Source organism: Haliaeetus albicilla, chromosome 12, assembly GCF_947461875.1.
Source record: "Haliaeetus albicilla chromosome 12, bHalAlb1.1, whole genome shotgun sequence".
NCBI classification, from domain to species: domain Eukaryota; kingdom Metazoa; phylum Chordata; class Aves; order Accipitriformes; family Accipitridae; genus Haliaeetus; species Haliaeetus albicilla.
In genome coordinates, this window is record NC_091494.1 from 43,211,500 (window position 1) to 43,233,788 (window position 22,289).

The 22,289-nt window shown below is 56.0% G+C and overlaps 3 protein-coding genes across 10 annotated transcripts; all 3 read right to left on the reverse strand.

The window, feature by feature from the left end:
• Window positions 1-19: 19 nt before the first annotated feature.
• MAFG (MAF bZIP transcription factor G) lies at window positions 20-9,112 on the reverse strand. 5 transcript variants are annotated; one of them, XM_069799553.1, is made up of 4 exons: window positions 8,973-9,112; window positions 4,479-4,540; window positions 3,994-4,389; window positions 20-3,409 (listed from the first exon to the last, which is right to left on the reverse strand). In XM_069799553.1, exons 2-4 carry the CDS (start codon window positions 4,512-4,514, stop codon window positions 3,350-3,352), a joined length of 492 nt encoding a protein of 163 aa, XP_069655654.1. In that variant the 5' UTR covers window positions 4,515-4,540; window positions 8,973-9,112; the 3' UTR covers window positions 20-3,349. The 5 variants fall into 5 exon arrangements, with proteins under 5 accessions (XP_069655654.1, XP_069655658.1, XP_069655657.1 ...); XM_069799557.1 differs by lacking the exon at window positions 8,973-9,112 and adding an exon at window positions 7,775-7,903; XM_069799556.1 differs by lacking the exon at window positions 8,973-9,112 and adding an exon at window positions 4,697-7,595.
• Window positions 9,113-10,877: 1,765 nt separating this feature from the next.
• Window positions 10,878-16,130, reverse strand: PYCR1 (pyrroline-5-carboxylate reductase 1). Of its 4 annotated transcripts, XM_069799549.1 has the most exons (7): window positions 15,973-16,126; window positions 15,813-15,883; window positions 15,550-15,729; window positions 14,670-14,891; window positions 14,175-14,267; window positions 13,603-13,766; window positions 10,878-13,506 (listed from the first exon to the last, which is right to left on the reverse strand). In XM_069799549.1, the coding sequence occupies exons 1-7, from the start codon at window positions 16,037-16,039 to the stop codon at window positions 13,347-13,349; spliced, it is 957 nt and encodes a 318-aa protein (XP_069655650.1). In that variant the 5' UTR covers window positions 16,040-16,126; the 3' UTR covers window positions 10,878-13,346. The 4 variants fall into 4 exon arrangements, with proteins under 4 accessions (XP_069655650.1, XP_069655651.1, XP_069655653.1 ...); XM_069799550.1 differs by lacking the exon at window positions 15,813-15,883 and having other exon boundaries at window positions 14,670-14,860; window positions 15,973-16,130; XM_069799552.1 differs by lacking the exon at window positions 14,670-14,891 and having other exon boundaries at window positions 15,973-16,128.
• A 3,122-nt stretch (window positions 16,131-19,252) lies between these two features.
• Window positions 19,253-21,986, reverse strand: MYADML2 (myeloid associated differentiation marker like 2). The gene has a single exon (XM_069799559.1). The coding sequence runs from the start codon at window positions 21,549-21,551 to the stop codon at window positions 20,643-20,645; it is 909 nt and encodes a 302-aa protein (XP_069655660.1). The 5' UTR covers window positions 21,552-21,986; the 3' UTR covers window positions 19,253-20,642.
• Between the last annotated feature and the right edge of the window lie 303 nt (window positions 21,987-22,289).

Consider the following 22,289-nt stretch of genomic DNA (forward strand, 5'->3'; position numbering starts at 1 on the left):
GGAAGCGCCAGGCGGCGGCTGTTTGAAAGCGGTTTATTGTCACGTACAAAACAGCGGCGGCCGCGGCCGCGGACGGACACTATGTACAGCAATAAATAACGCCCGCCCGGCCCGCCGCCCCGGGCAATAACTTAGCAATAAATACCGCCGAACGCCCCGCCCCCGGAGCCCCGGGCCGGGCCCCGCAGCGCGGCGGGCCCCCGCCGGAGCCCCCTCGGGCCAGGAAACCGCCGCCGGCAGCCCGGGCCTCCCCGCGGCGGGCGGGCGGGCCGAGGGCCGGGCGGGGGCAGGAGGGGGTCCCTGCGGCCAGCCGCCCGCCCCGGCCCCGCTCTCTGCGGAGGGCGATGCCCGCCGAGGCCGAGCAGGGCGGGAGTTAACCTTACACAATTCACCACAAGATACACAAATCCCCGGGGGGGCGGCGGCGCGGGGGGTCACCCCGGGGGCTCGCTTTGCGGGCGGGGGGTCAGCCCACCCACCCCCCCCCCCGACCACCGCGGTAACGGCACCGGGAAAAGGAGAAAGAAAACACGACACCCTTCACAGCAGGAAACCAAACGGACGAGCACCTCAGGAACAAGAACTGTCACACTCCAGAACGCTATATACGAGAGAGAGGTCAGCGTGACGGCTCGGGGCAGGGGTCGCCTGGCACGGGCAGAGGAAGCCGGCTGGCGGGGGACCGGGTCCCCCGGAGCAGGACAGGAGACTCTGTGGACGCTGCAGAAATAACGTCACTCGGGGCCCAACGCTTCACTGAGAACAAAACCAAAACCAACGCGCTAGCATAGGGAAGCAGCACTTGGGTGGGGACCATGTCCCGGCCGACATCCAGCCGAGCACCCGCAGAGCTCATTTACGCACAGGCGCCCTTCAGCCATGGCTTTGCACCTGCTCCCCCCTACACGACGGACGGACCCGTCCTCATCAAACGCGCTCAGCCACTCAGAGCAGGCTGGGGCCGCCAGCTAGCAAGCCCAGCACAGGGGAGGAGAAAGGAGAGCGTTAACATCTGGCGGAGCCAGCACTGCCACCTGCTCTGTCCTCCCAACTCACGGTCTCACTCCAAAGCCTCACAGTCTCTTACTGGCAACAGCATGGCTGCCACCCGGCCAGCAGGGAAGGACGCGGACATTCCTTGCTGCAGAGTACGACAGAAGCAAGTTCACCATGGCTGTAGGATTGCCCGTCATCGTCTGCTCTGTTGACGGGGCTCTCCTCACATCACAGCCTCCAGCCCCTGGAGCTCAGTTCCTAACCAGCCCCATACACAAAACCTTGGCTGCTCACCCTGCTGAGGTCAGGCCTCCAGCTGGGTTCAGAATGGCGCTCTAGCCAGGTCTGATCTCAGGCTGGCGCCAGGAGGGACAGGGTTGGGACTGACACCCCAGGCCAACCGGAGGTCTCTGTGTTTTGGAACACCTCACCTCTTCCAGGCACCACGACACCAGCTGGAAGACAAAGGTTAGAGCCCAGAGTTCTGTGCTGAGTGCTGCTCAGTGCATAACCCATCCGGTGAATGGCTGGGAAGCAGCATGTTGGGCACTTCAGCTCAGAGAAGACAAAGCCCAGGGCTGGGAGGAGGGGGAAGCCTGGACGCAACGTTCTAACCCGCTCCTTGTTCAGGAAGTTCACTGGGAAAAGCATCCCAAACAGCTTCTCCCTAAACTCCCAATCAATCAGAGAAAATCTGATCTGGCCCTCCAGCAGGAAGCTCCCACCAACTACCTGCTCCTCTTCCGTCACATTGTGGCTTTCATCAGGTTTACCTGCTTCTCAGCCCAGAGGACAGCAGTATCAGTTCAGCTACATGAGAAACACATCACCAAAAACCACCCAGTATGGCAAACCACACCTCCCTGCAAGACTGCAGTTTCACTTGTGCCATCCTGCTCTGTCCCCTCTGCTCAGGAGACTTTCAGCAGCCAGGAGATCACATAGACTTCACCCCCACGTCCTGCTTCTCTAAAACAACTCAGTAATCGGCTCAAATCTTTGGGGAGGGGAGAGGGGGATCAAAGTGTTTGTGGAAATGCAGCCTGGCCACAAATAGCTTCTCAGCTGTGTCACACAGCTGTAAGTCTAAGCACTCTTCCAACACCCACAGACAGAAGCTGCACCAGGAAAGACAGTAACCGTGCCACAGCTTAATTTTCAGTAATATGCACACACTCAGGACTAGCGCTGGTCCGGCACTGCCCAGAAGGCAGGCAGACTTGCCCCTCTTGTCAGGTGAGCCGCAAGAGCAACACAAGTTCTGACCACAGGATACAATTCCAGAGTTAAATCCCGTCAGTCTCCTCCTAAACTTGGACAATTCTCCCTTGTGTTACTTCTCTACCACCATTGCTGGAGGAAGGAAAGCGCAACGTTTTCCCCATTCAGGTAACCAAGTTACTCAGTGTCAGCTGCTCAGCAAGGGGCCCAAGCCGCCCGTGCCCCTGCAGCATGGCTCTGCAGAGAAGCGTTTTCTGGGCAGGCATCACTACTTAGTCGCACGAGCCATTCATTTTTGCCTTCAAGAACAGCAGCGCCTTTGCCTGTGTGCCAGAATCCTTCTGGAGAATTCGGAGAGATTCCAACTCAATCTCTCGGTCGAGCTTAGGGAAAATGACGGCAGCATGAAACAACAGCACATGGCAAAGGCAGCCACTGGCACCACCACACCACAGCGCCACGCAAGAGCTCAGAGAGCACAGAGAGCGCAACACAAGGGGACACAACGGAAGCCAGCAAGGTCAAGGATAAGTCACTTTTGGTACAATTGCAAAAAGATATCAAACAGGACTTGCCTCTTTTTTTGTCTTTTTCTAAGTTTTATAAATAAAGTCTGATAACTCTTTATAAAAACTAACCTCAGAGCCACAAACAGTTTGCGGGAGGTTCATGAGAAACTTTAAAATTATTTATTTATTAACTTTTAACTAGCAAAGTCTCCGAGAATATTTCGCCATTCATATGGTCAAATATTCTCGCCCTCTCAGATAAAAAAAGCTGACTATAAATACGCTCTCTCTTCTGTCTGATTTTAATTTTAAACTTAGATAATTTAATAACTCTTAAAATGATGTTTCTCTCTTTAAATAAAGGGCTATTTAACCACATAAACTGGTTGTGTAAACCATCACACTAGAGACACTTGATACCCTCAAAACACGGGAACAACTAGTGATTTTGGTCTTGTTCAGTGCAACACATTAGGCACAAAACCGGCCTGCAGTCAACACGGTACCTTCCCTCCTTCCCCTGGGGTGCTGGGCCCCCGCAAGGGCCCTGTCCCAGCTCCTTCCCCATTGCTGGGGCAGAGGCAGCAGGGCACGACAGCATCTTCCTTTCCACCACTGCTGGTTTACACGGCTAACGCAACGGACGTCTGAAGGAAACCCACTGTTAGGGCACAGAGGGACACCTAGAAAGGAATAAAAATCTATTACACAGAACACCCCAACTGCAACTACGAGTACCAAATGAGACAAAAGCAGCAGGTTCAGGTGCCTGGCAGTCAGGCACCGAGATGCACCACCTGGAAGAGTAATGAAATAAAGCCTTTGGAAGTGACCGAAAATTAGGGTTCCCGGCCCCCAGGAAGAAAGCCTCCCTCCGGACCTTCCCCAAGCCCTTCCGTCGCCCTGCCATCGGCCACGCTGCACAGACTTTCTTTGGGTAGAAAACCAAGATCTCACAGTCTGTCCCAAGGGCGCCCAAGGGCTACAGACCGCTGGGTGGGAGGCTCTGTCTGCACAGGACAAGGGACGCATCACCACTGCTCATACCAATCTGGACACAACAAAATAAAACTGGAGTGATCAGCAGGCCAGTCCTGGGCCAAGTAGAAGGAACCCGGACCCATGTGGGGAGGGTTTGTGCTTTGGGGATTCCAGGCTGGTTTTGTGCCTAATTGCCCTGCACAGACAAGCTCAGGCAACACTCGCTTCACTAAGACCGGGCGTCCGTTTTGGATTTCACTATTGTGATGACACTAGTAGTAGCAACCTTGCCAGGGACGAGGGGCCCCATACTGGAGGTGAGAGGCCCCCGCGCAGGGGTCACAGGGCTCCGGGCCACGGTTCTGGCGAAGTTCTGGAGAGCCTCGTATTTGGAGCGGAGAGCATCGAGTTCCATTTTCATGCTGGCGTTCTCAGAGGCCAGCTTCTCCACTTCCTGCTGCAACTCTGCCTTCTGCTTCTCCAGTTCCTCCTTCTGGGTAACACGCTTGACTCTGCAGCTGGCCGCGTAGCCCCGGTTCTTCAGCGTGCGCCGACGCTGCTTCAGCTGGATGATCTCCTCCTTCGACAGGCCCCGTAGATGCTGGTTCAGCTCCCGCACAGACATGGTCACCAGCTCCTCATCTGTCAAGCTGGTCCCATTCTCGCCTGGCTCCCGCTTCACCTGGAAGAGAAGGCAGCACACACTTGTCAAACCTGGAGCGGATGCCTGCACCCGCCTTCCGCACCCCCTTCCTCCATCTGCTGCTTTACCTTCAAGGCCTTGTTTCCTTTGTTGGGGGTCGTCATAACACGACAGCCTTGTCAATCAGGTTCTGGAAGGGAAGGAAGGTCAGGTTAGCCCCCCAGGATGCAGCAGAACCTGCGACATTCCCGTGGCAGGGTCTAGCAGCAACGCCGCGGGCTGCTGCACATCCCACTGCCCCCTCCCCGGACGACAGTCCACAAGCACCTGACTGAGCTGGACTCACAAGCAGCAGATTCTGTCCCTGAGCAGAAACTGCTGCCCTTCCACACCCCTACTCCCAGGGAGACTTTGTGGCAATGCTGGGTTTTTTTTGCTTGGGGTGGTGGAAATTAAAAAACTAGGAGGAGTCAGAATACACGGAAGCCACATTTTTAAAAATAGCCTGGCAGGCAGCAGGCTGGGTCCAGAGCACGGCTGCTCCAGGCCAGTCATGCTGACTCAGCACGCTGGCACTCGGCGCCTCTTGCTCCCAGCCTCATCCTTGTCACTCCGAAGCACAGCAAGGCAGCCAGTCGCTCTCACACAGCCCCTCCAACAGGTGCCCAAGCACAGCCCAGAAACTCCCCAGGACAAAAGCCCTGCCAGATTCTAGCTGCCCCCAAGGACCCGAAACAGTACGGTTCAAGAACACGCAACCCTGGGCAATGAACGCAGAGGAAGCCTTTGCCTTCACAACATGCCTCACCGGGCATCCTGCGGGACGGGAGAACACCACTGCTGCGCTCACGCCTCTCCAAACTTTTTCTGCTTCCCAGGAAAGCCAGCCCATCCAGGCTCAAGTCAAAGTTCTGCACCCAACCTTTCCCAGGTAACAGAAGGACAACCTGATGCTGCAGCACAAGGAAGCGTTTGGGCACACTGGAATCCCATCACAAATTTGGGCCTCAGCAGCCTTCACCTCTCCCGGTCACGCAAAGCTGACCCCAGCTGTAGGTCTTTTCTGTGAGAAAGTCCCTGTCGGTCCCTGGCAATGTCAGGGCCCAGAACCACCCTCTCCCTCCCTTATCTTCAGAGCCAAGGTATGCTCATAAGAAAACAAAGATTAAGGGTGGCCAAAACTGGAGGAGAACAGGCTCCTAAGACAGGACGCCAGAACTGGTAAGAGCAATTCCCAGGCCTGTTGTTACAGTGATTTATACCCAAGCTCCTGTTTCTATCCCTACATACCTCCTTCCCTCAGGCTTTAGTTCAGAGTGCTGCTACACCGCCCAATTAATTCATCCGCGCAGATACTGCTCAACAGACATAGCTGCACCTCCAACTGCCAGGAACGGCACACCTCCTTGAGTGTTCCTGTGCAAGTGCAGTCTACGAACACCTCTTTATCTTTTGTCTCTTCGGTGCCAAACAGCCAACAACAATTTTGTTTGCTACTGCTTTGCTAAATGTAAGAGACACTGATGTACAGTTATAGCCAAGAACCAGATGCACAAGTCAGCAAATACAAATTTATGCTCTTCTAGCAGCTGCGGCGCAGGCTCCCCGCAATGCATCTACCACCTATTAGAGGTGAACGGGGTCAGCATTCCCCAGGACACCGGCAGAGACGTTCCCAAAGCCTCCAGCCTGCCAGGAGGCAGGCTATTTATACCCAGAGGACAATGCTCCTTCCAATGAGATGTCCGCTACAACCCGACAGTGCTGGTGTAGAAAGGGTCACTTTGCTGTCCAAGGAAGGTAGCTGCAATGAAGCAGGCTAACACAGGGCAGACAGCACACAAGCGACTGCTTCGTAAAATCTGTTCTTCGCTCTCTGCCACACCATTGCGTTCCTTTCCTCTGCTCCTACTTAGCAAACAACATGGCTGCTAGGAAAAGGGGAGAAGGGAATAGAGGGGAGACCAATAATGTCACCCCTGCAGCACCTCTCTGCGCTGTCCTCTGGTGAGCGTAAAGAGCCAAGGGCAGGTATGGTCAGTGGGACTACATAAATTTGTTTGCCTTGTGGCGCTAAAGAATTTCCAGCTGCCTGGCAAGCACTCAAGCTTCCTTCATTACAGCAGAGCTGAAATAAAACAAACAAGGCAACAAGCGTGCTGCATCAGGCAGGGTACTGGGAAGAGAGCTCCCTGGGGCAGACCGGGGAATTGACAGGGGTGCTCACACAGTCCGGACCCTGCAAAGGCAGCGGCTCATTCCTGCCTTTGCACCATGACTTCTACTAACGCCAAGATGGGGGCAAGAGACCTAGGAGCAGACAAGAGAAGAGGCTGGTCCCAGACTCTGACAAGAGCAATTTAATTTTTCGTGAACTTTTAAGAGTCAAGCAGCATTTTTACCCAGAGGAACCCAGCCTCCTCAGGCAGAAGCCTCCCACAGCCACCATCAAAGCTGTAACAGGACTGTCCCCAAAAGCACCTGGTGATCCCACCTCTCCTCGTCCCCCTTCCCAAGGGGATCAGAATGAGACGTAGCAACACACAAGTCAGTCAGCAGAATGGGAAGAACAACCCCGAGACCAGTTGTTGGCTATTTTCTGGGTCCCCTTTGAAGGATCAGAGACAGGGCTATTTGGCAGCTCGCAGAGAGGACACCCAGAGAACTGGCACCAAGACAGAGACCAAACTTGGCCTAACTCTCCAGACTGCTGATTGCTCAGCTTTTGATAGCTTCCTGAAGAAAGATCACACTGAAAAGTGCCAAACGCGATGACTGCAATGAAGAAAATGCAGCCTCAACACATTTCCCCAGAGCTCAAAAGGCCTGAACTCAGCACAAGCGCAGCCAATTCTCTCCTCAGCTCAAAGGCAGCACAAGGGAGCTGACAGCACCGCGCATGATTCAACGCGGGCCCCATTCTCCACATTCCTGATCACAGAACCGTGCCATGAGCCCCGTGTAAACACGGTGACGTCACCTGTTCCAGCACAGGCTGGCCCGGAGACGGCGCCGGGAGGGAAGGAGGGAGGGAAGGAGGCCCATCGGTAGGGACAGGGAGGCAGAGGAAGGGGCTGTGCTCCACAACAGGTTCCGCAGCACCGGGCAGGCAGAGGAGCGTGGTTCACTGGCAGCAGTCGGGCACGCCGCACAAGAGCTCTCTCTCCCAGTGTGGATTTCATACTCTGTTTATTTGCTTTCTTGCGAATTAGCTCACAGAGCCCCCTCAGGAATCCAAAGAAATCGGATGACTTCCCCAATTGCATATGAAGTCGGGACAGTGCCCCTCCTGTGCCCACCCAACCCCCTCCCCCCCACCCTCCCGTTGGGAGTGCCTGGTGAGCTCACATCCAACCCAGGGCACTTTGACAGCAATTGTTCCCTCAAGGAATCTGCCCACCCAGATGGTTTTAACTCTGCTTACACAGATAAAGGAAAGAGCTGGCTCTTGGAAACCCCTTCCAGCCTCCCGGTAGCACCTTCCTCGAACCATGCAGCTCAAGCATCACGCACCCTGGGCAGTCAGAGCTGTCCCCAGCTCTGGATGGCCAGACCCCGCCGTGCACACACACAGACACTCCGCATCGGTCGGGCGTTGCAGCCTGCTCCCCAGTCCCACCGGAGAGGTGTGCTTCCCACTGCAGAGCGAACCCGCTCAGCTCCGAGGACGCTGCAGCGCTGAGCACTGAGCAGACCTCCAGCCCCACTCCTTGCGCCCACCAGGCACCGGGGGCTCCGGCGGGAGGGGGGGGGGCGAGTTCGCAGGCCCCTACGGAACGGGGGCCTGAACCTCGCAGCCGCGTCCCCTCGGCCGCCAGCTCTCTCCCAGCCGGTACCGGCCACGCCAAGCGAGCGGCGGGGCGGGGGCATCGGGGAAGTGCGGCTGTCCCGCCTGCGACCAAGCCTCTGCACCAAGAACGAGCGAGAGCCCTTCGGGGCTCCTCGCCTTCCCCGGACCTCCGCCTCCCCCGGTCAGGAGGGAGATCACCCGGCAAGAAGAAAGCCCGCGCCGAGGAGGCCGGTCGCTGAGGACCCCCCCCCCCTCGCCCGGGGGCCGCCCGCCCGGCGGGGCCCTCGCACCCGCCCGCGGCACCGCCTCCGCCCCTCGCGGGAGCGAGGACCCGCGGCGGGCCGGGCCGCGGCGGTGCCGGGCTCCGGGAGGGGGCGGGGACCGGCCCGGGGGCAGCCGGTCGGTCCGCAGGACGAGCCGGGCCGGCGGGAGGGGCAGGACGCGCCCGTGGTGCCCGCCGGCGGCCCCGGGAGGCGGCGGCGGGGACAGGCCCCAGGCCGGCGGCCCCGCGCACCTGTTGCTCGGCCGCGGGGCGGGGGACCGGGAGGGGCGGGGGACAGGGGCGGGCGGCGCGACAGGCGGCGCCGGGGAGGGGGCCGCGGCCCCGGAACCCCCGCCGTGAGTCAGCGGCAGCGGCCCCGCGCGGCACCCGGCGGCCCCGGTCGCCATCCCGGGCCCGCCGCGCCCGGCCCGGCCCGCCCCGCCCCGGCCCGCCCCCGGGGACCGGCCCGCCGCGCCCGCCGCCCCGCCCCGCCCGGTGCCAGGGCCGCGCCCGCCGCCCGGGCCGCGCCCGCCACCGCCCGCCGCCGCAGCCGGCGCTGGCGGCGCTCACCTCCTCACGGAGCCGCCGGGGCCGGGCCGGGCCGGGCGGGGAGGCCGCGCTGGGAGGGACCGGGACGCCGCGAGCCGCCGCCGCCGCCGCCGCCGCTCACGGACGCGTCACGTGATGTTTGGGTCACGTGGCTCCATTCATGAAGCGCCCGGCGCAACCGCCCCGGGCCTTAAGGGGGACGCGCGTTTCTGTCGGAGGCGGCGCCTTAAAGGGGAGGCGGCGGCGGCGGCCCGCACCGACCGACCGACCGCAGGCGCGGGGCTCCGCCCGGCGTGCAAGGCCCGCCCGGGAGCCGCAGGGGATCCCTGGCCCCGGCCGGTGTCGCCTCCTCCCGCCGGCGCGGGGCAGTTCCCGGCCCGGGGCGAGCCCTGCCGCCGCCGCCGCGCCCGTTGCCCCGGTGGATCGGCAGCGAGGGGTCTTCCGGCACCTCTGGCCTCTCAACCGGCGGCCGGGGCAGCGGGGAGGGGGGGTGGCCGCCTCCCCCGGGCTCCCACGCGTGTTAGCGGTGCACAGCGAGGAACAGCCGCGCAGCAGGAGCAGGGGGTGCCGCCCCCCCCCGGGGGTGCCCCCTGTTCCACGCCCTTCGTTGTAACTTGGCCCCAGCGCAGAGGAGAGCCCGGCTGCCTGCCCCGGCGTGGCCAGCAGCACCGGCGTCCTCTCCCCCGGGGGGCCCCACGCTCCCTTTCAGCTGCTCCTCTTTACTGCATCCGCAGTTTCTTAGAGCTGCTGAAACTGCACGGAGGAGCAGCAAGGTCTCCACCGAAAATGCTGACTTAAAGAGGAAGGCTTCGCAGTAGCTCTCGAAGGCACTGGAGACGGTGCCAAAGCAAGCCCTGGCTGAAAAGTGTCAAGACTGGGGCTGGCTCTTCTGCTGTGAAATGCTGCTCTCCCAGATCGTGCCTGGCTTGCTCCACATGTGTTTCCACCTCTTCTGCTCTAACTGTGGGTCCGTAACACAGGAATACCGGTGCCTACTGCATTTACTGCTGTGCTACAAGCAAAGCAGGGCTGACAAGATGAGTACAGCAGATAAGGACGAGGGGACACGTGGAAGGTGCTCCAATGAAATTGGGCATACAGGAGTTAAGGCAACATCATGGAGAAAGCACGCTCCTAAGGAGGTAGTCTGGGCCCTGGCCATTCGGCAGCAGCACCACTGTTCTCTGCTATGCACGCAGGGACCTGAACGCAAGTCCTGTAGGGCTCTTCTGTAGCCCTTGACAGGCTGGGTTTTCCATCTGCTGTGGTGGCCAGCTCAGTTACAGGCCTACAAGTATCTAGGAAGTTCATCTATAGCTCTGCCTCTCTGGGGGTACACTGGGGCAGTCGGTAAGTCTCCCTGCAGAGGGGCTCAAGCTCAGCCATCCTACCTTTTATTCTGCATCACACTTTTATCAGCCAAGTTGCAACACTTTCTGCAACACTCACTTTCCTTTTGCATCAGCCAGCACTTAAGCCATCTGACTTCCAGCTTGGCCTGTCTGCACAGGGTATTCACAGCCTGAGCAGGGAAACAGAGGAACATGCGGCACCCACTCGCCTCCCATGGAATCTTGTATGCGGTGGCAGAACCGCTAGAAAGCCTAAAGGGTTGGGATACTTTGAGAAGGATTAACACTCCAAGTCCCTCATGTCAGATTTCAGCCAGGCAGCTTTCCTCCTCCCATTCTCTTTAAATATCTGAAAACTGGTAGCACAGGGCGCTAGGATAACTTTTATGTTGTTGCTCAGGAACCATGGGTGACAAGGAGAAAGAGGCCGATACGCTTCCCAGTCCCATGCCCAGACAAACCAGTCTTGAAGACAGGTTTGCAGCACACCTGAAGCACATTCACTGTGAGCAGCAAGGACCCAACGGCCACTGCCAGGGGGAAGAGATATATACCTGGTCCAAACAGCGGGGAGTAGCCAGAGCTCTCTGTCAGAGAAGCAGTTTATTATGTAAAGAGGGAAGAGGAGTAGCCATCTGTCACGCTTGTAGGGTCATGCCCTGCTACCAGCCAAAAGCCTAACACTAAAAACACTTTAACATTACTAGCACCTTTGGCAGGCTCTGCAACAATACAGAAATGCTCTTCCTGCATCACCTGCATGCCCAAGACTCCTCAGGAGACAATAAGCCCATGTGAAATATTCATCTTTTACCAGCACTCCCCCAGTATACCCCAAGGTAGAATACAGTATGACAATTATCTGCCCAAATCCATTCCATCCCCTCCAGCCTGTTGCTCCCACTGAAGCCCCATAAAAGTGGTAGGGGCAGCTCGCATTCTTTGTGCAGTTTTCTGACTTGGGATAGGACTCAGGCTCTGGGAGAAAAGTAGAGGCAAGGAAGCCATGCGGGGACATTGGCTATAAAGAAATTGCAGAAAGCAGTAGATCCAATCATCTCTTTGCTGCTGCTCTGGGGCTGGCTCCCAAGACTGTGCCTGAAGTACAGGTTAACTGTCCTTCTAGATGATGGGCTATAATCCACCTTCTCTCTGATCAGAGCATTGGTCCCTTCTGCCCTTTTGAGTCTACAACCCTCACTCATCCCTTTCCCCAGTGGGCCCAGGGAAGAGAGGTGCTGCTTTGCCCTCAGTGCCTGCTCACGCCTGCCCTGGCACTCGGGGCTGTGCCAGGCGGCAGGAGGGGTTGAGCAGGGCCACCCTCTGCTTGCTGCTACAACCCTGGCCAGATTCCTTCCCTCACAAATACTGGGGTTTCAGGGGCAGAAGGGACCACTGCTCCTGGACCCATACTTTGCTGCTGTTTCTTGCTCATAAATTTGAGTCAGACTTGGGTAATTCTCCAGACCAGAAAAGCAAGGGTCTTCCACCTCTGCAAAAACATAGTCATCTGGATGCATTTCACCAAGCAAGTACTTGTTGTTGGACAGGCATCAGGCATTCTCAAGTCCTCCCTAAACCTCTTTTGTGTCAAGCAAGGACTGACTTTCCTCCTAGGTGTCATGCAGGACAAACTAGGTGAGATGGGACAAGATCTGAGCTGCAAGCCAGAGTAGATGACTTCAGTGTTTCCCTTTAGTCTTTAGTCTTGTATTCTAAAGAACTAGGAATGCAACTGCATGAAGCAGCCCTGAACTTTTTCTAGGTGTTCTCCCCTTCTAGCCATTAGCAGTCCAACACCTTCAGAGAAACAGGAAGAAAAAAAGAAACAGTCTAGAAAACACCAGAGAGACAGAACTGTGCCAACACAAGGTGACACTGAGGGCTGTTGTGCTGGATTTCACCAGCCCAGGGGCTCTGCTGGGAGAAGTGCTGTCTGGAAGGGACAACCAGTCCAGCACAACACAGCTGGATTGCACAAACCAAAGCAGAGCAGCCACTGTAAACAGGCATCAACACTGAAACACCAAGAAAGAGGTACAGCCTGATGCAAGGAAAGGTGCTGAGGAAGAGCCCTGCTGCCATGCAGTAGCTCAGCAGCTGGGTACAAAACCCTGATTGAGTCTAAGGGAATGGTACAGAAGGCAGCTTTCTCTGGAGGAGGTTGTCCTTGACTTCAGCTCTGCTCCCAGCTGCCCCAAAGCAAGGAGAGCATCAGGGAGCACAGTGACGCTGAAACATATCCATGGGCACGTGGGAGTAGATTCTGCCCATGGAGAGCATGAAGAAGTGTCAGAGACAGAGGGAAAAGGGAGCACTCACTACCCCTCCACCTGCGCAACCACCCAAGCAATGCTACCAACAAAGGAGGGACAGTGAGAGCAGTTCATGGTTCCCCAAACCAGACAGAGCAGAGAGAAGGGGTGGCCAGCAAAGAGAGAAACGGAGTGTGGTCCAGAGGTTCACACCATCTGTCTCTGAAAGTCAAGGCAGATGGGGCAGAGGCACTTTGGTCCCTTCTGAGAGGTGCTTTAGGGCCCAGCCTCTAATGTAGTGCATAGCACTGCATTTGTGTGGCAGCACCTGCTCTAGCTAGTAAAGACAATGACAAGACACAAGCTCTGACAGCAGATGCAAGATGGGGCAAGAGGGGTCTGGGCCTGGTTCAAACCTTTGAAACCAAAAGGCATTCTGAAACCTCTTAAAAAAATCCTATTAGAAACCATTTCTGCATGGGACACCACAAACACTGTCTGAGTCCTAGAAGCATCCAAGGCTTCTGGACAGACAATGCCCTTGATGAAGGTCCAATGACGGCATCACACTTGCCCAACAGAGAACAGCAATGCCATGGACAGTTTGCACCAACCCCACCACAGGTTATAAGACCCTCTTCTACAGTGTTGCAGTGCCCCACAGCTGCTGCAAGCCAAGAGCCAGGCATGGGGAACACCAACATTCAGAGCGAGCATTCTTCCTTGGACAAAAAAGCAAGGGCATGGAGGAGACTGATGTTCAGCACAGCCAGACTACAGCAGCCTGGTCAGTTGTTCTTGCTGCTGGGGCTCTTATTGGTGAACAGACTGACTTTGCTGGCAGATGCCACAGACAGAGAAGGAGACTCCAGCTTCACCTTATCCAACAAAGTCTTCTTTATGGCTGCTGGGGAGATCTTCTCTTGGTCTGCCAAATGCTGCAGCTCCCTGCAATGGGGTGGTGGGAGAGAAACACATAGCAAAAGAGAGAGGGAGTGTGGGGGGCAAGTTTTGCCGGCTTTTTAGGATTTTGTAGCTGCTCACCTTGTCCGGATGCAGGAAGCCTCCACAGCATTGATTAGGAGTGAGCGAAAGCCACCGCTCTCCAGGAAGTGCAGGGCATGGATGGTGGCTCCCCCGGGTGAGCAGACGTTGTCCTTCAGCTGCCCAGGATGCTGCTCAGATTCTAACAGCATTTTGGCAGCACCCTGTAGCGAGGAAGAGAAAACAGCTGCCAGAGCTCTGACTGAGGAACCAACTGTCAAATACTCCCGTTCTCCACTGCGCAGAGCAGCACCAAACACTCACAGTGGGCAAAACTGGGTTCCTGCCCGAAAGCCATTAGCAGGCTGCCAAAACACTTTTCAGAGCTGAAAAAGCCTGCAGAGGAGTCATGGTGCCCCAGGCCCCAGCTCCCACACCACCATCAGTGCCAGCAGATTGCTGCGGACACTTCCTACATCCCATCACGTGCAACCTGTGTGCAGTCAAACCAAATACGTTTTTTTAAAGTAGATTCAGTAAGAGGACTGAGATTATTTCAAACCGTGATGTGCAGAATAGTCTGCATAGAGCAGGCACAGACTCAAACGTGTTCTGGAGGAGGAAATACTGACCAGCAAAGCCTGTGCTCCAAGTCGAACAGCCAGCCTGCGGGGAAGTCCCATTTTCACTCCCCCATCCGCCAGAGCATCCAGAGCAGTGAACGCCTGAGACCAGACAGAGGAAGAAGGTGACTGAACGTCTCTACTCCAAAACTGATGCCTCCCCCTTTACCATGCCGGGCTTCCCTCCCACTAGTTCCAAAGCAGGAGTGGGGGGAATGGGAGAAATTCAGCTGCTGGGTCATACTAATTACAGGCCCACCTTTTGCAACATGAACACACGGACGCTGCCTAATGGCTACGGACTTCAGACTCATACGACTGGTAATGGACTTTTGTTGTTGACCCAAACTGGTTATAAACTGGATACCTGGATTACATGTCCCATCGCAAATGTGAGTGATGAGAAAAACAAGAATTGACAAACTGAAGCTGCACAGGCTTTCACTGCATGCGAAGCCTACTGCTCTCCCCAAGACTGTCACAAATTGAGGAAGTAGCACGTACATACGCAGGGCCACTGCCACTGAGCCCTGTTACAGCATCTATCAGGTCCTCTTCCACCTCGGTGCAGAAGCCTACACTGGCCATCAGTTGTTCCACGAGCTTCCCATCCTCCACATCCGCATGAGTCCCAGTGGCATAGACTGTAGCACCTTCCCGGACAATCACAGGGGTGTTGGTCATGCACCTGATCACTTTTGGTGTGGGGCAGAAGGTAGAGAGTTTCTTAGGGCAGAAAATTATTGGAGACAGAAAGAAAGAAAGAAGGGACACAAATGAGCTTTAGTGCATATTTGGCATACCAAACAGGCTGTCTAGGAAGGGACTCCCCAGGGGCAAGAACAACACAAGCAGAGGGAAAAGAGAAACTCCTGTACTCCAAACTCCCTGCTCTGAGCCAAAGCGGGCAAAACTTAAATGTGAAGTCTTTCATAGTACCAGCACATGGGAAGCTGGGCAGAGCTGCTGTGGGGAACAACACCCCAAATGCCTCATTCCCACACCAGCTCGCGAGTCCCCAAAACAGCTCGTGCAGACACTTAGTGCAAAGTCTGCAGAAATTCAGGGGAGATGACCCAACTCTGCTGAGAGAAAAAAGACCTGACAGCACCTCGTGTAATAAAAGAGCTGGCATAAAGTCTCTTACAGCTTTTTCCGATGAGGACGGGGAAAGGTGACCCAAAGCAACTGGTCGGCCACAGCAGTGATTTAGCCCTGGGCAGCACAAGTGTTGCCCGTCCCCCGTGTCAACTCCGGGGGGCTGGAGGAGCGGGACCGCCTCAAGGCCAGCTCCGGCACGATCCTGCCCTGCGGCAGACGCCTCCCGGTACCGGCCGTCCGCTACGGCCCCAGCGGACCCCCATCCCCCGCCGCCCCTCCTCACCTTCTCGATGGAGCTGATGGTGACGCCGGCCGCGCAGGAGACCACGATGTGGCGGGCCTCGATGTCGGGGCCCACTTCCTCCAGGATGAAGGGGATGATGGGGGGCTTCACGGCCAGGAAGAGGACATCGCTGCTCTTCACCGTGTCCTTGTTGCTCACCGTGAAGTTGACGCCCATTTTCTGCAGCGGTCGGGGAGAAACCGGGGCCGCCGTCAGCCCGGGGCGGCCCGCCGCGGGGAGCGCCGCCGCCCGCCCTCACTCACCCGCAGCCCGCTCACGGTGGGCAGGTCGGTGTCCGGGGAGCTCGCCGTGATCTTGTGCGCGGCCAGGACACCTGCGAACGGCACCGCGCGTCAGCCCCGGCGGCTCGGCGCCGCCATCCCCGCGCCGCCCCCCCGACCCCGCGCCGCGCCCCCCGCCCACCTGCCGCCGTGAAGCCCCTGGCCAGGGCGAAGGCGAGCTGCCCGGCCCCGATGAACCCCACGCTCATGGCGCGGCGCAGCGGGGAGCGGCCGGTCCTGCACGGCCCCACCAGAGCCCACCGGCGGCCGCGCCGCCGTCCACGTGGCCGCGCGCCTCGCCGGGAGGCGGGGCGGCGGGGCGGGGCTTCGGCGCGCGGCAAATCGGCGGGCGGCAGGGTGGTGCCGCGCCGGCCCTCCGCCACTCAGGGACGAGGGGCGGTGCCGGCGGCACCGCCCCTCGTCCCTGAGTGGCGGAGGGCCGGCGCGGCACCACCCTCGCCAGCTATTGGGGCAACCGGCGCACGGTGTTGCATCATTCGCCGCCTACGGCGGCCGCGCTGGGTCAGTCGCCGCGTCACCCCGCCAGGGGGCGCTGCGCTCCCGCCGCAGCGGCGAGGCTGGCGGCGCGCGCGCCCTTCTGGAAGCTTCGGGCGCCGCCGCGTGCCCTGCGGGGCCGCCCGCCGCCGCGCTGAGGGGTCCGGGCCGCCGAGCGGGAGGGGCCCGCTGGACCGTGGCCGCCCTCGGTCAGCGCCTCCGCCACCGGCTCTCCCCTCCGGCCTGGTGCCGGCCGTGCCCACAGGCCCAGGCGGCAGCGGGTTGGGCGGGCTCCCGCCCTTGCCAGCCGCCGTCCTGGGCGCGTCCCTGTACCCCGCGGGGCCAGGTCTTAGTCGGGCACGGGAGGCGGCTTGCCATCCCCGCATGTCCCTGCCTCCGCTCCACGCTTTGTGGTGTCCCTCCTTGCCCTTCCTCCCGGCTCCTCTTCCTCCTCCTCCGGCTGCTGCGGGGGGTGCACACCAGCGAGCGGGTTCTGTCCCCTCAGGGAAGGGACCCCGAAGCCTTTCGCTTCTCCTGCCCCTGCAGGTCCTCATCTGGCTGGCAAAGGGCTCGGGCAGCCGTTGACCCCGGAACAGCGGCTGCCTGGCCGTCCCGGCATTGCCAGCACATGGCTGGCCTGGGCCAGGGGATTCTCTGCGCCTCACCCAGGATGGCAGCTCTCTGACCCAGCATCCGGACGAGGGATGGTGGCGCAGCTGCCGGGCACCCGCGGCGAGTGTGGTGGCTGCCGTGCGGGAAAGCGTGGGCATTCTCCAGCGGAAGGCATGTTGGGCCCCAGCCGTGGCAGGAGCATGAACGCATGCTTTGTCAGGATGGCCCGTGGTGTGGCTTCACTCGAGGGTCCATAGTAATGGACTGTGGAGAGACCGAGATGTTTTGAAATACGTCGCCATAAAAACCAGGCACCAGCCAGTGCTGTTTTTTCCTAAATGTAATCTTACCACACTTGCTTGCTTTTTTTTTCTCTCCTTCGGCTTTTTTCCTACTCCTTCATTGACAGAAATAAATCTCAGTCTGTCTCCTGCGGATTAATGTTCCTAAAGATCATCTTTTGGGGCTACAGAATCCCAGTCTCCAGAAAGAGAAGGGAATAAGAAGGAGCCAAACTAAAACCCAACCCATTAAAGATTCAGATTCATATATATATATTTATATGCATATATTTCAGGTTGGAATCCTTTAGGAGCTGTCTCTATTGGCTGCAAGCACAAATCCATAATTCTAAATGACTGCATGTACATTCTGACGTTAGTTTACCAAAAAAAGTTGAGAATGATTGGTGTCTTAGGAAGCCTGTTTTATGGCAAGTTCCTTGATCATGATTTATTAATTATGGGTAAAGACAAGCTCTGGAAATAAAGGGTTTTTTAATTAACTGAATCATGACAGGGTAGGTTGTTAAAATCGTGTTAAGCAGATATCAGATGTTCTCTGTCCTAGATTGGGTAATCTCATAGTTTCCAATGGTTAGTGAGTGTTTAACCACTGAAGCATGAGGTTTTGATTTTTTTTTTTTTTTCTCCTAAAAGAGTGGATTGTTGTCCACACAATCTTTTTTTGCCATTTTGACCATGCTAACATTTTTTGCTCAGTCTTTGGCTGGCAGATGAGAAAGCTAAATCTGAACACACTGTTCTTGGCAATGAATTGTCTTTCCACTCCTCCAGTCAGTGGTATCATGATTTCCATGTTAAATTCTATTTCCTCCTCATTGTGAAGGCACTAGATTTTACCCCCATTGTTTCCCAGTTACCTATTTCTCTTGGGCCTTTATGTCCCTGGTACTGTGTAAGTTGCATCAACTTATGCAATTAGCAGATTTTATCATATACCTGCTAGTTGCTCCTACCTGGTGCAAAATCTTCACAGCAAAAAGGAAGCAAATGCCCATCTGAAGAAAGTGTTAACCAGCTGAGGAGCTTTCCAGCAGAGTTCACTACCCGAAAGACTTGCAGTGCCATCTCTGGGGACAAGCAGCCCCTGCCTGTGGGGCACCTGCCACTGACATCCCACTCCCTGGCCTCCACCAGCCCCCTCAGAGCCACGCCAGGGTCTGCAGGAAGGTGCTTTTGCACAGCAGTATTCCTGGGTTTTACAGGTTTTAGTTTTATAACAGAAGCCATGATGGTTCACAGTCACCTATTTGATTTTTAGTGCTCTGTAATAACAAAAAATAAGTAATTTTCAAGTGTGACAGCTTAATTTGTCCAGGTTGATGGGTTTATAAAGAATGCATCATAAATGCTTAAGGTTCCTTTTGTGTGCAGTGGCTCTCTGTACACTGCCTCCTCCAATACAAACGGATTTCTTTTTCCAAATTAGCATTTCTTATTTGTACAAGCCCTTAAGTTGTTTGAGTGGCAAGAAATAAAGTGCTCTAATATCCCGTTTTGTATCTATAGTAGATAGTCTTGGGTCTATGCCCTAGAACAAGCTGGCCAGCCTCTTGTTGGCCCATTATCTTCCAGACTTCCTGCCCTTAATGGGGACTTGTGGAAGAGGAAAACTCCTTGGAAGGCTGTTCAGTACATTCCCTTTATGCCGGATACTGATTCTTGACCTGTTTCACAGGCTAGTAATTCCCACTGCTTAAAGGCAGGTTCTGACTTGGTAGCAGAATTATCCAACATAATCTGTACCAACAATTTTTTCCTTTGCTTTTCAAACCCCATACAAAGCACTGATGAAAAGTAAGTTTCCTTCCTTTTTCCTGAGTGACTCTGCTACAAAGAATGTCATTCAGAGGTCCCAGCCCTCTTGGGTATATACTTTTTTGGGTCTGCGTTCAGGCTTCATACATCAAAATAAATTGAGCTGCGCTTTCTGGCAGAAAGCAGAAGGGCTATGTCTGGTGAAATAAAAGCTGTGTGGAGACCAAGATGAAACTATACAGATCTCTGGAGATGTAGTATGTAAGTCTGCCATTCAGCTTTATTTTAATTTGGTTAAAAAATAAATCTTGCTCTTGACAGTCAGCTACTTTAGATTTCAATCAAACCTATCTAGTCTGCATGCTTTCTGCACAAGTACTCAGACTGCTTTGGCTTCTCACTGGATCAGAAATAAAGGACATTTCTTCCTATTAAACTTGAAATCTGAGCTATGCAGTGTGGGACTTCAAAGTGGGTGTTATTTCAGGGGTGGGTCAGAGAAATGCAGCTCGTTGGTGACACAAAGAGCTCGGGAATCCTAGCGCCTGATCTGGTCTGAGGCAGTGCTCCCAATTTGTTACCGTTGTATGCAAGTTTTGGCATGTCCCATCCGTGTGTGTCGTCCCCGCCCCCCCCAGGTTTGGTCTTTTATGCAGCACCGTGAAATCAATTCATCTCTGCATCCCCTTCCTCCCTCCCCCCCGAATTTATCTTTAAGCTTCCGGAAAAAAAATTCTTGACATGAGTGTAAAACAGTGGCATATGAACTGAGACAAAGCATGTGCCAAGGTACCTTCTGGTCCTGGTCGAGCGAGGATGTCAGGTTACACATGGTTATTTTGCAGTTCGGCTCTGTTCTGCACCCTGTTTCTTGGCAGTAGAGCCCCGATTTTGCAAATTTGCATTTCTATAATGACTTAGTTTTTGCTAAATAGGAATGTCCCATGCTTCCCCCCCCCCCCCAAGTTGCATGCTTGAGGATATTCTTTTTCTGTGCTACACAGCGAAGGAGAGGAGAGGAGAGGAAGGGAAAGGACTGGTAGTTTTCAAAATACTATTATAGCTATGATGTTGTTCTCAGAAACATCCTGACTGGAATTTCCCACACTTGCATTTCATGTCTCACCACACAGCCCAAACTAACCCAAACTCTGAGGGATTGTTTTTCATCTCCAGAACTGGTGTTCCTTGATGTAGCTTTTAACTTTCCCACTTCCTGGGTAGTCACTTGATTAAGGTTAGGCGTTGGTAACAGTTTCAAAATCCTTGGTGTCTTTCCTAATATTTGGCTCAGTAATCCAGTAGCCTGCAGACCCGCTGTTGCAGCAGCGAGCGTTTCTGCCGCCTGGAGATGAAAGGCCGTTTTCCGAACTTTTGAGCTGCATCGTTTCTTCACTCTGGCACCAGGCGGCTGAAGCAGATGTTGAATGATGGAGGAGGTGGGCTTTTCCCAGCGTCAGCTGCAGCCCACCCACTGCAGGTCATTAATTTGCTGGTCCAGTCAGTCTTGACCCTGAAGTTTGGTTGATGGTTCTTGTGCACCTGCCTGATCAGCACCTCCTTTCCCCGCATCCCGTCTCCTGCCGCATCCCCGACTGCTGTTGCTTACGCTGCTGGGACAGCTTTGCAGCGGCAGCCCTGCATTTCAGAGGTGCGAGACAAAGCGGATGCGCTGAGAGTACGCCAGATCCACGACGTAGAGCAGCAGGTTCACGTAGGTGAAGATGGCAATGACTAGCTGGCTGTCCCAGGGGCACTTGCCCTTGGCACAGAGGCCAGGGCGCCGCGGGGAGCCATACTTGCTGTCGAAGCAGAACACTGGCCAGATGACCGCTGCACTCATGTACAGCAGCACAGCCCCGAAAGTGTAGATGACCACAGAGCGCTCAAAGGGGAACCACAGCAAGGCAGTCTTACCTGTGACGCTGAAGGCCACTACCACCACTGTCACCACAAAGCAAAAGCTGTAGACAGCCACGCACCACTGCGTCGCCACGTATTTGCTATACTGGCTGTCGTTCACCAGCGCCCCAAAGATGATGCAGGCCACGAAGGCCTGTACGATCTTCAGGAGCCCAGAGACGGTGGCCATGTAGCTGGTGACTTGTCCCGGCTTTGCCCTGGTTAGGAACACCTCAGCGGCATACACGACAAACAGGAGGCCCGCGAAGACGCTGGCTGCAATGCGAAAGTCTCTCACCTCACAGCCGATGGGGTAACAGCCGAGCTGGACAAAGTAGAGCGGGTAGATCACTGCGGCCGTGACGGACATGAGCGTGGCGAGCATGGCAAAAGCAGCTGTGAAGTTTCCCCAGGAAATGGTCAGGCAGCTGTGCAGATGTGTGAATTCGCAGGTGATGATGAAGACGGTGATGGCGAAACAGAAAGTCCAGACAAACATGCAGAAAGTGCCGTAGGCCGCGCTGAATCCCCCCTGGTGGGCTACCAGGCTGAACGTGGTGCATCCAAACGTCATCTGCAGCAAACGAGCTATTCCCACAGGGGATGTCACAGCAGCCGTGTTCAGATACGGTCCTCCCGTGCTTTCCATCATCTTTCCAGTCCAGCAAACAATGCACTTAAAGCCCCCCCCAAATGTCCTTTCAGGGTTCTGCTCCTTTGTCCTGAGTCACACCTGGTACTGGATCGGTAGAGCGGCAGCTCGAATCCCTGACTTGTCTCTACCAGTATCGGTAGGTGCTGCGTGTGACGCTGAGTGTGCGTTTCTGGCAGCCTCTCATCAGCGCAGACTTGCCGGCTGCAGGGAGGTTACTAGCTGGCTCTGCCCACTGGCTGCAATCTCAGGGTGCTGCGATCAGTTCGCTCCGCTTTCTCAGGTCTGAAACCTGCCCCGTGTTCTTTCCTTTCACTGTCTCCTTCCCCACATGATGGTGGAAAGGATCACTTTCTCCCTGGAGGTTGACATTTATTCCATTTTAGCTCTGCAGCTGTAGCTCTCTGCTGCGCTGTTTGCAGGAACCTAGGAGTATAAATAGGGGCTATATTAATAGTTCTGGAATGAGTCCTGCCCCCTCCTCAACTGCCATGAGCGGGTGTTATTTAACACTGAAACTGCAAGCTCTGTCAGAGGCTCTTGATTATCCTTCTGCTATTCCTCTAGAAACATTCGGGTCACTGGAACACTCTTGTTCTCCCAGCAGCCGCCCCACACCGTGGGGGCTGTCTGTGGAAGGGGGCTGCGATCCAGCCACACTGCAAAAAAAGGAGCCAAGTCCTGCAGACCAGACCCAAGGCCCCCTGAGAGCGGACAGAAGTCCGAAGGCATCACTAG

What these genes read in the sequence shown, in the direction of transcription:
- MAFG (XM_069799553.1), bottom strand. Translation starts at nt 4,514, where the DNA reads ATGACGACCCCCAACAAAGGAAACAAGGCCTTGAAG. An exon ending in AAGGAAACAAGGCCTTGAAG is followed by an intron (nt 4,390 to 4,478) that starts GTAAAGCAGCAG and finishes CTTCTCTTCCAG; the next exon opens with GTGAAGCGGGAGCCAGGCGA. An exon ending in GGCCCCTCGTCCCTGGCAAG is followed by an intron (nt 3,410 to 3,993) that starts GTTGCTACTACT and finishes ATTCCTTTCTAG; the next exon opens with GTGTCCCTCTGTGCCCTAAC.
- PYCR1 (XM_069799549.1), bottom strand. Translation starts at nt 16,039, where the DNA reads ATGAGCGTGGGGTTCATCGGGGCCGGGCAGCTCGCCTTCGCCCTGGCC. An exon ending in CAGGGGCTTCACGGCGGCAG is followed by an intron (nt 15,884 to 15,972) that starts GTGGGCGGGGGG and finishes TGCCGTTCGCAG; the next exon opens with GTGTCCTGGCCGCGCACAAG. An exon ending in CCACCGTGAGCGGGCTGCGG is followed by an intron (nt 15,730 to 15,812) that starts GTGAGTGAGGGC and finishes CGACCGCTGCAG; the next exon opens with AAAATGGGCGTCAACTTCAC.
- MYADML2 (XM_069799559.1), bottom strand. Translation starts at nt 21,551, where the DNA reads ATGATGGAAAGCACGGGAGGACCGTATCTGAACACGGCTGCTGTGACA.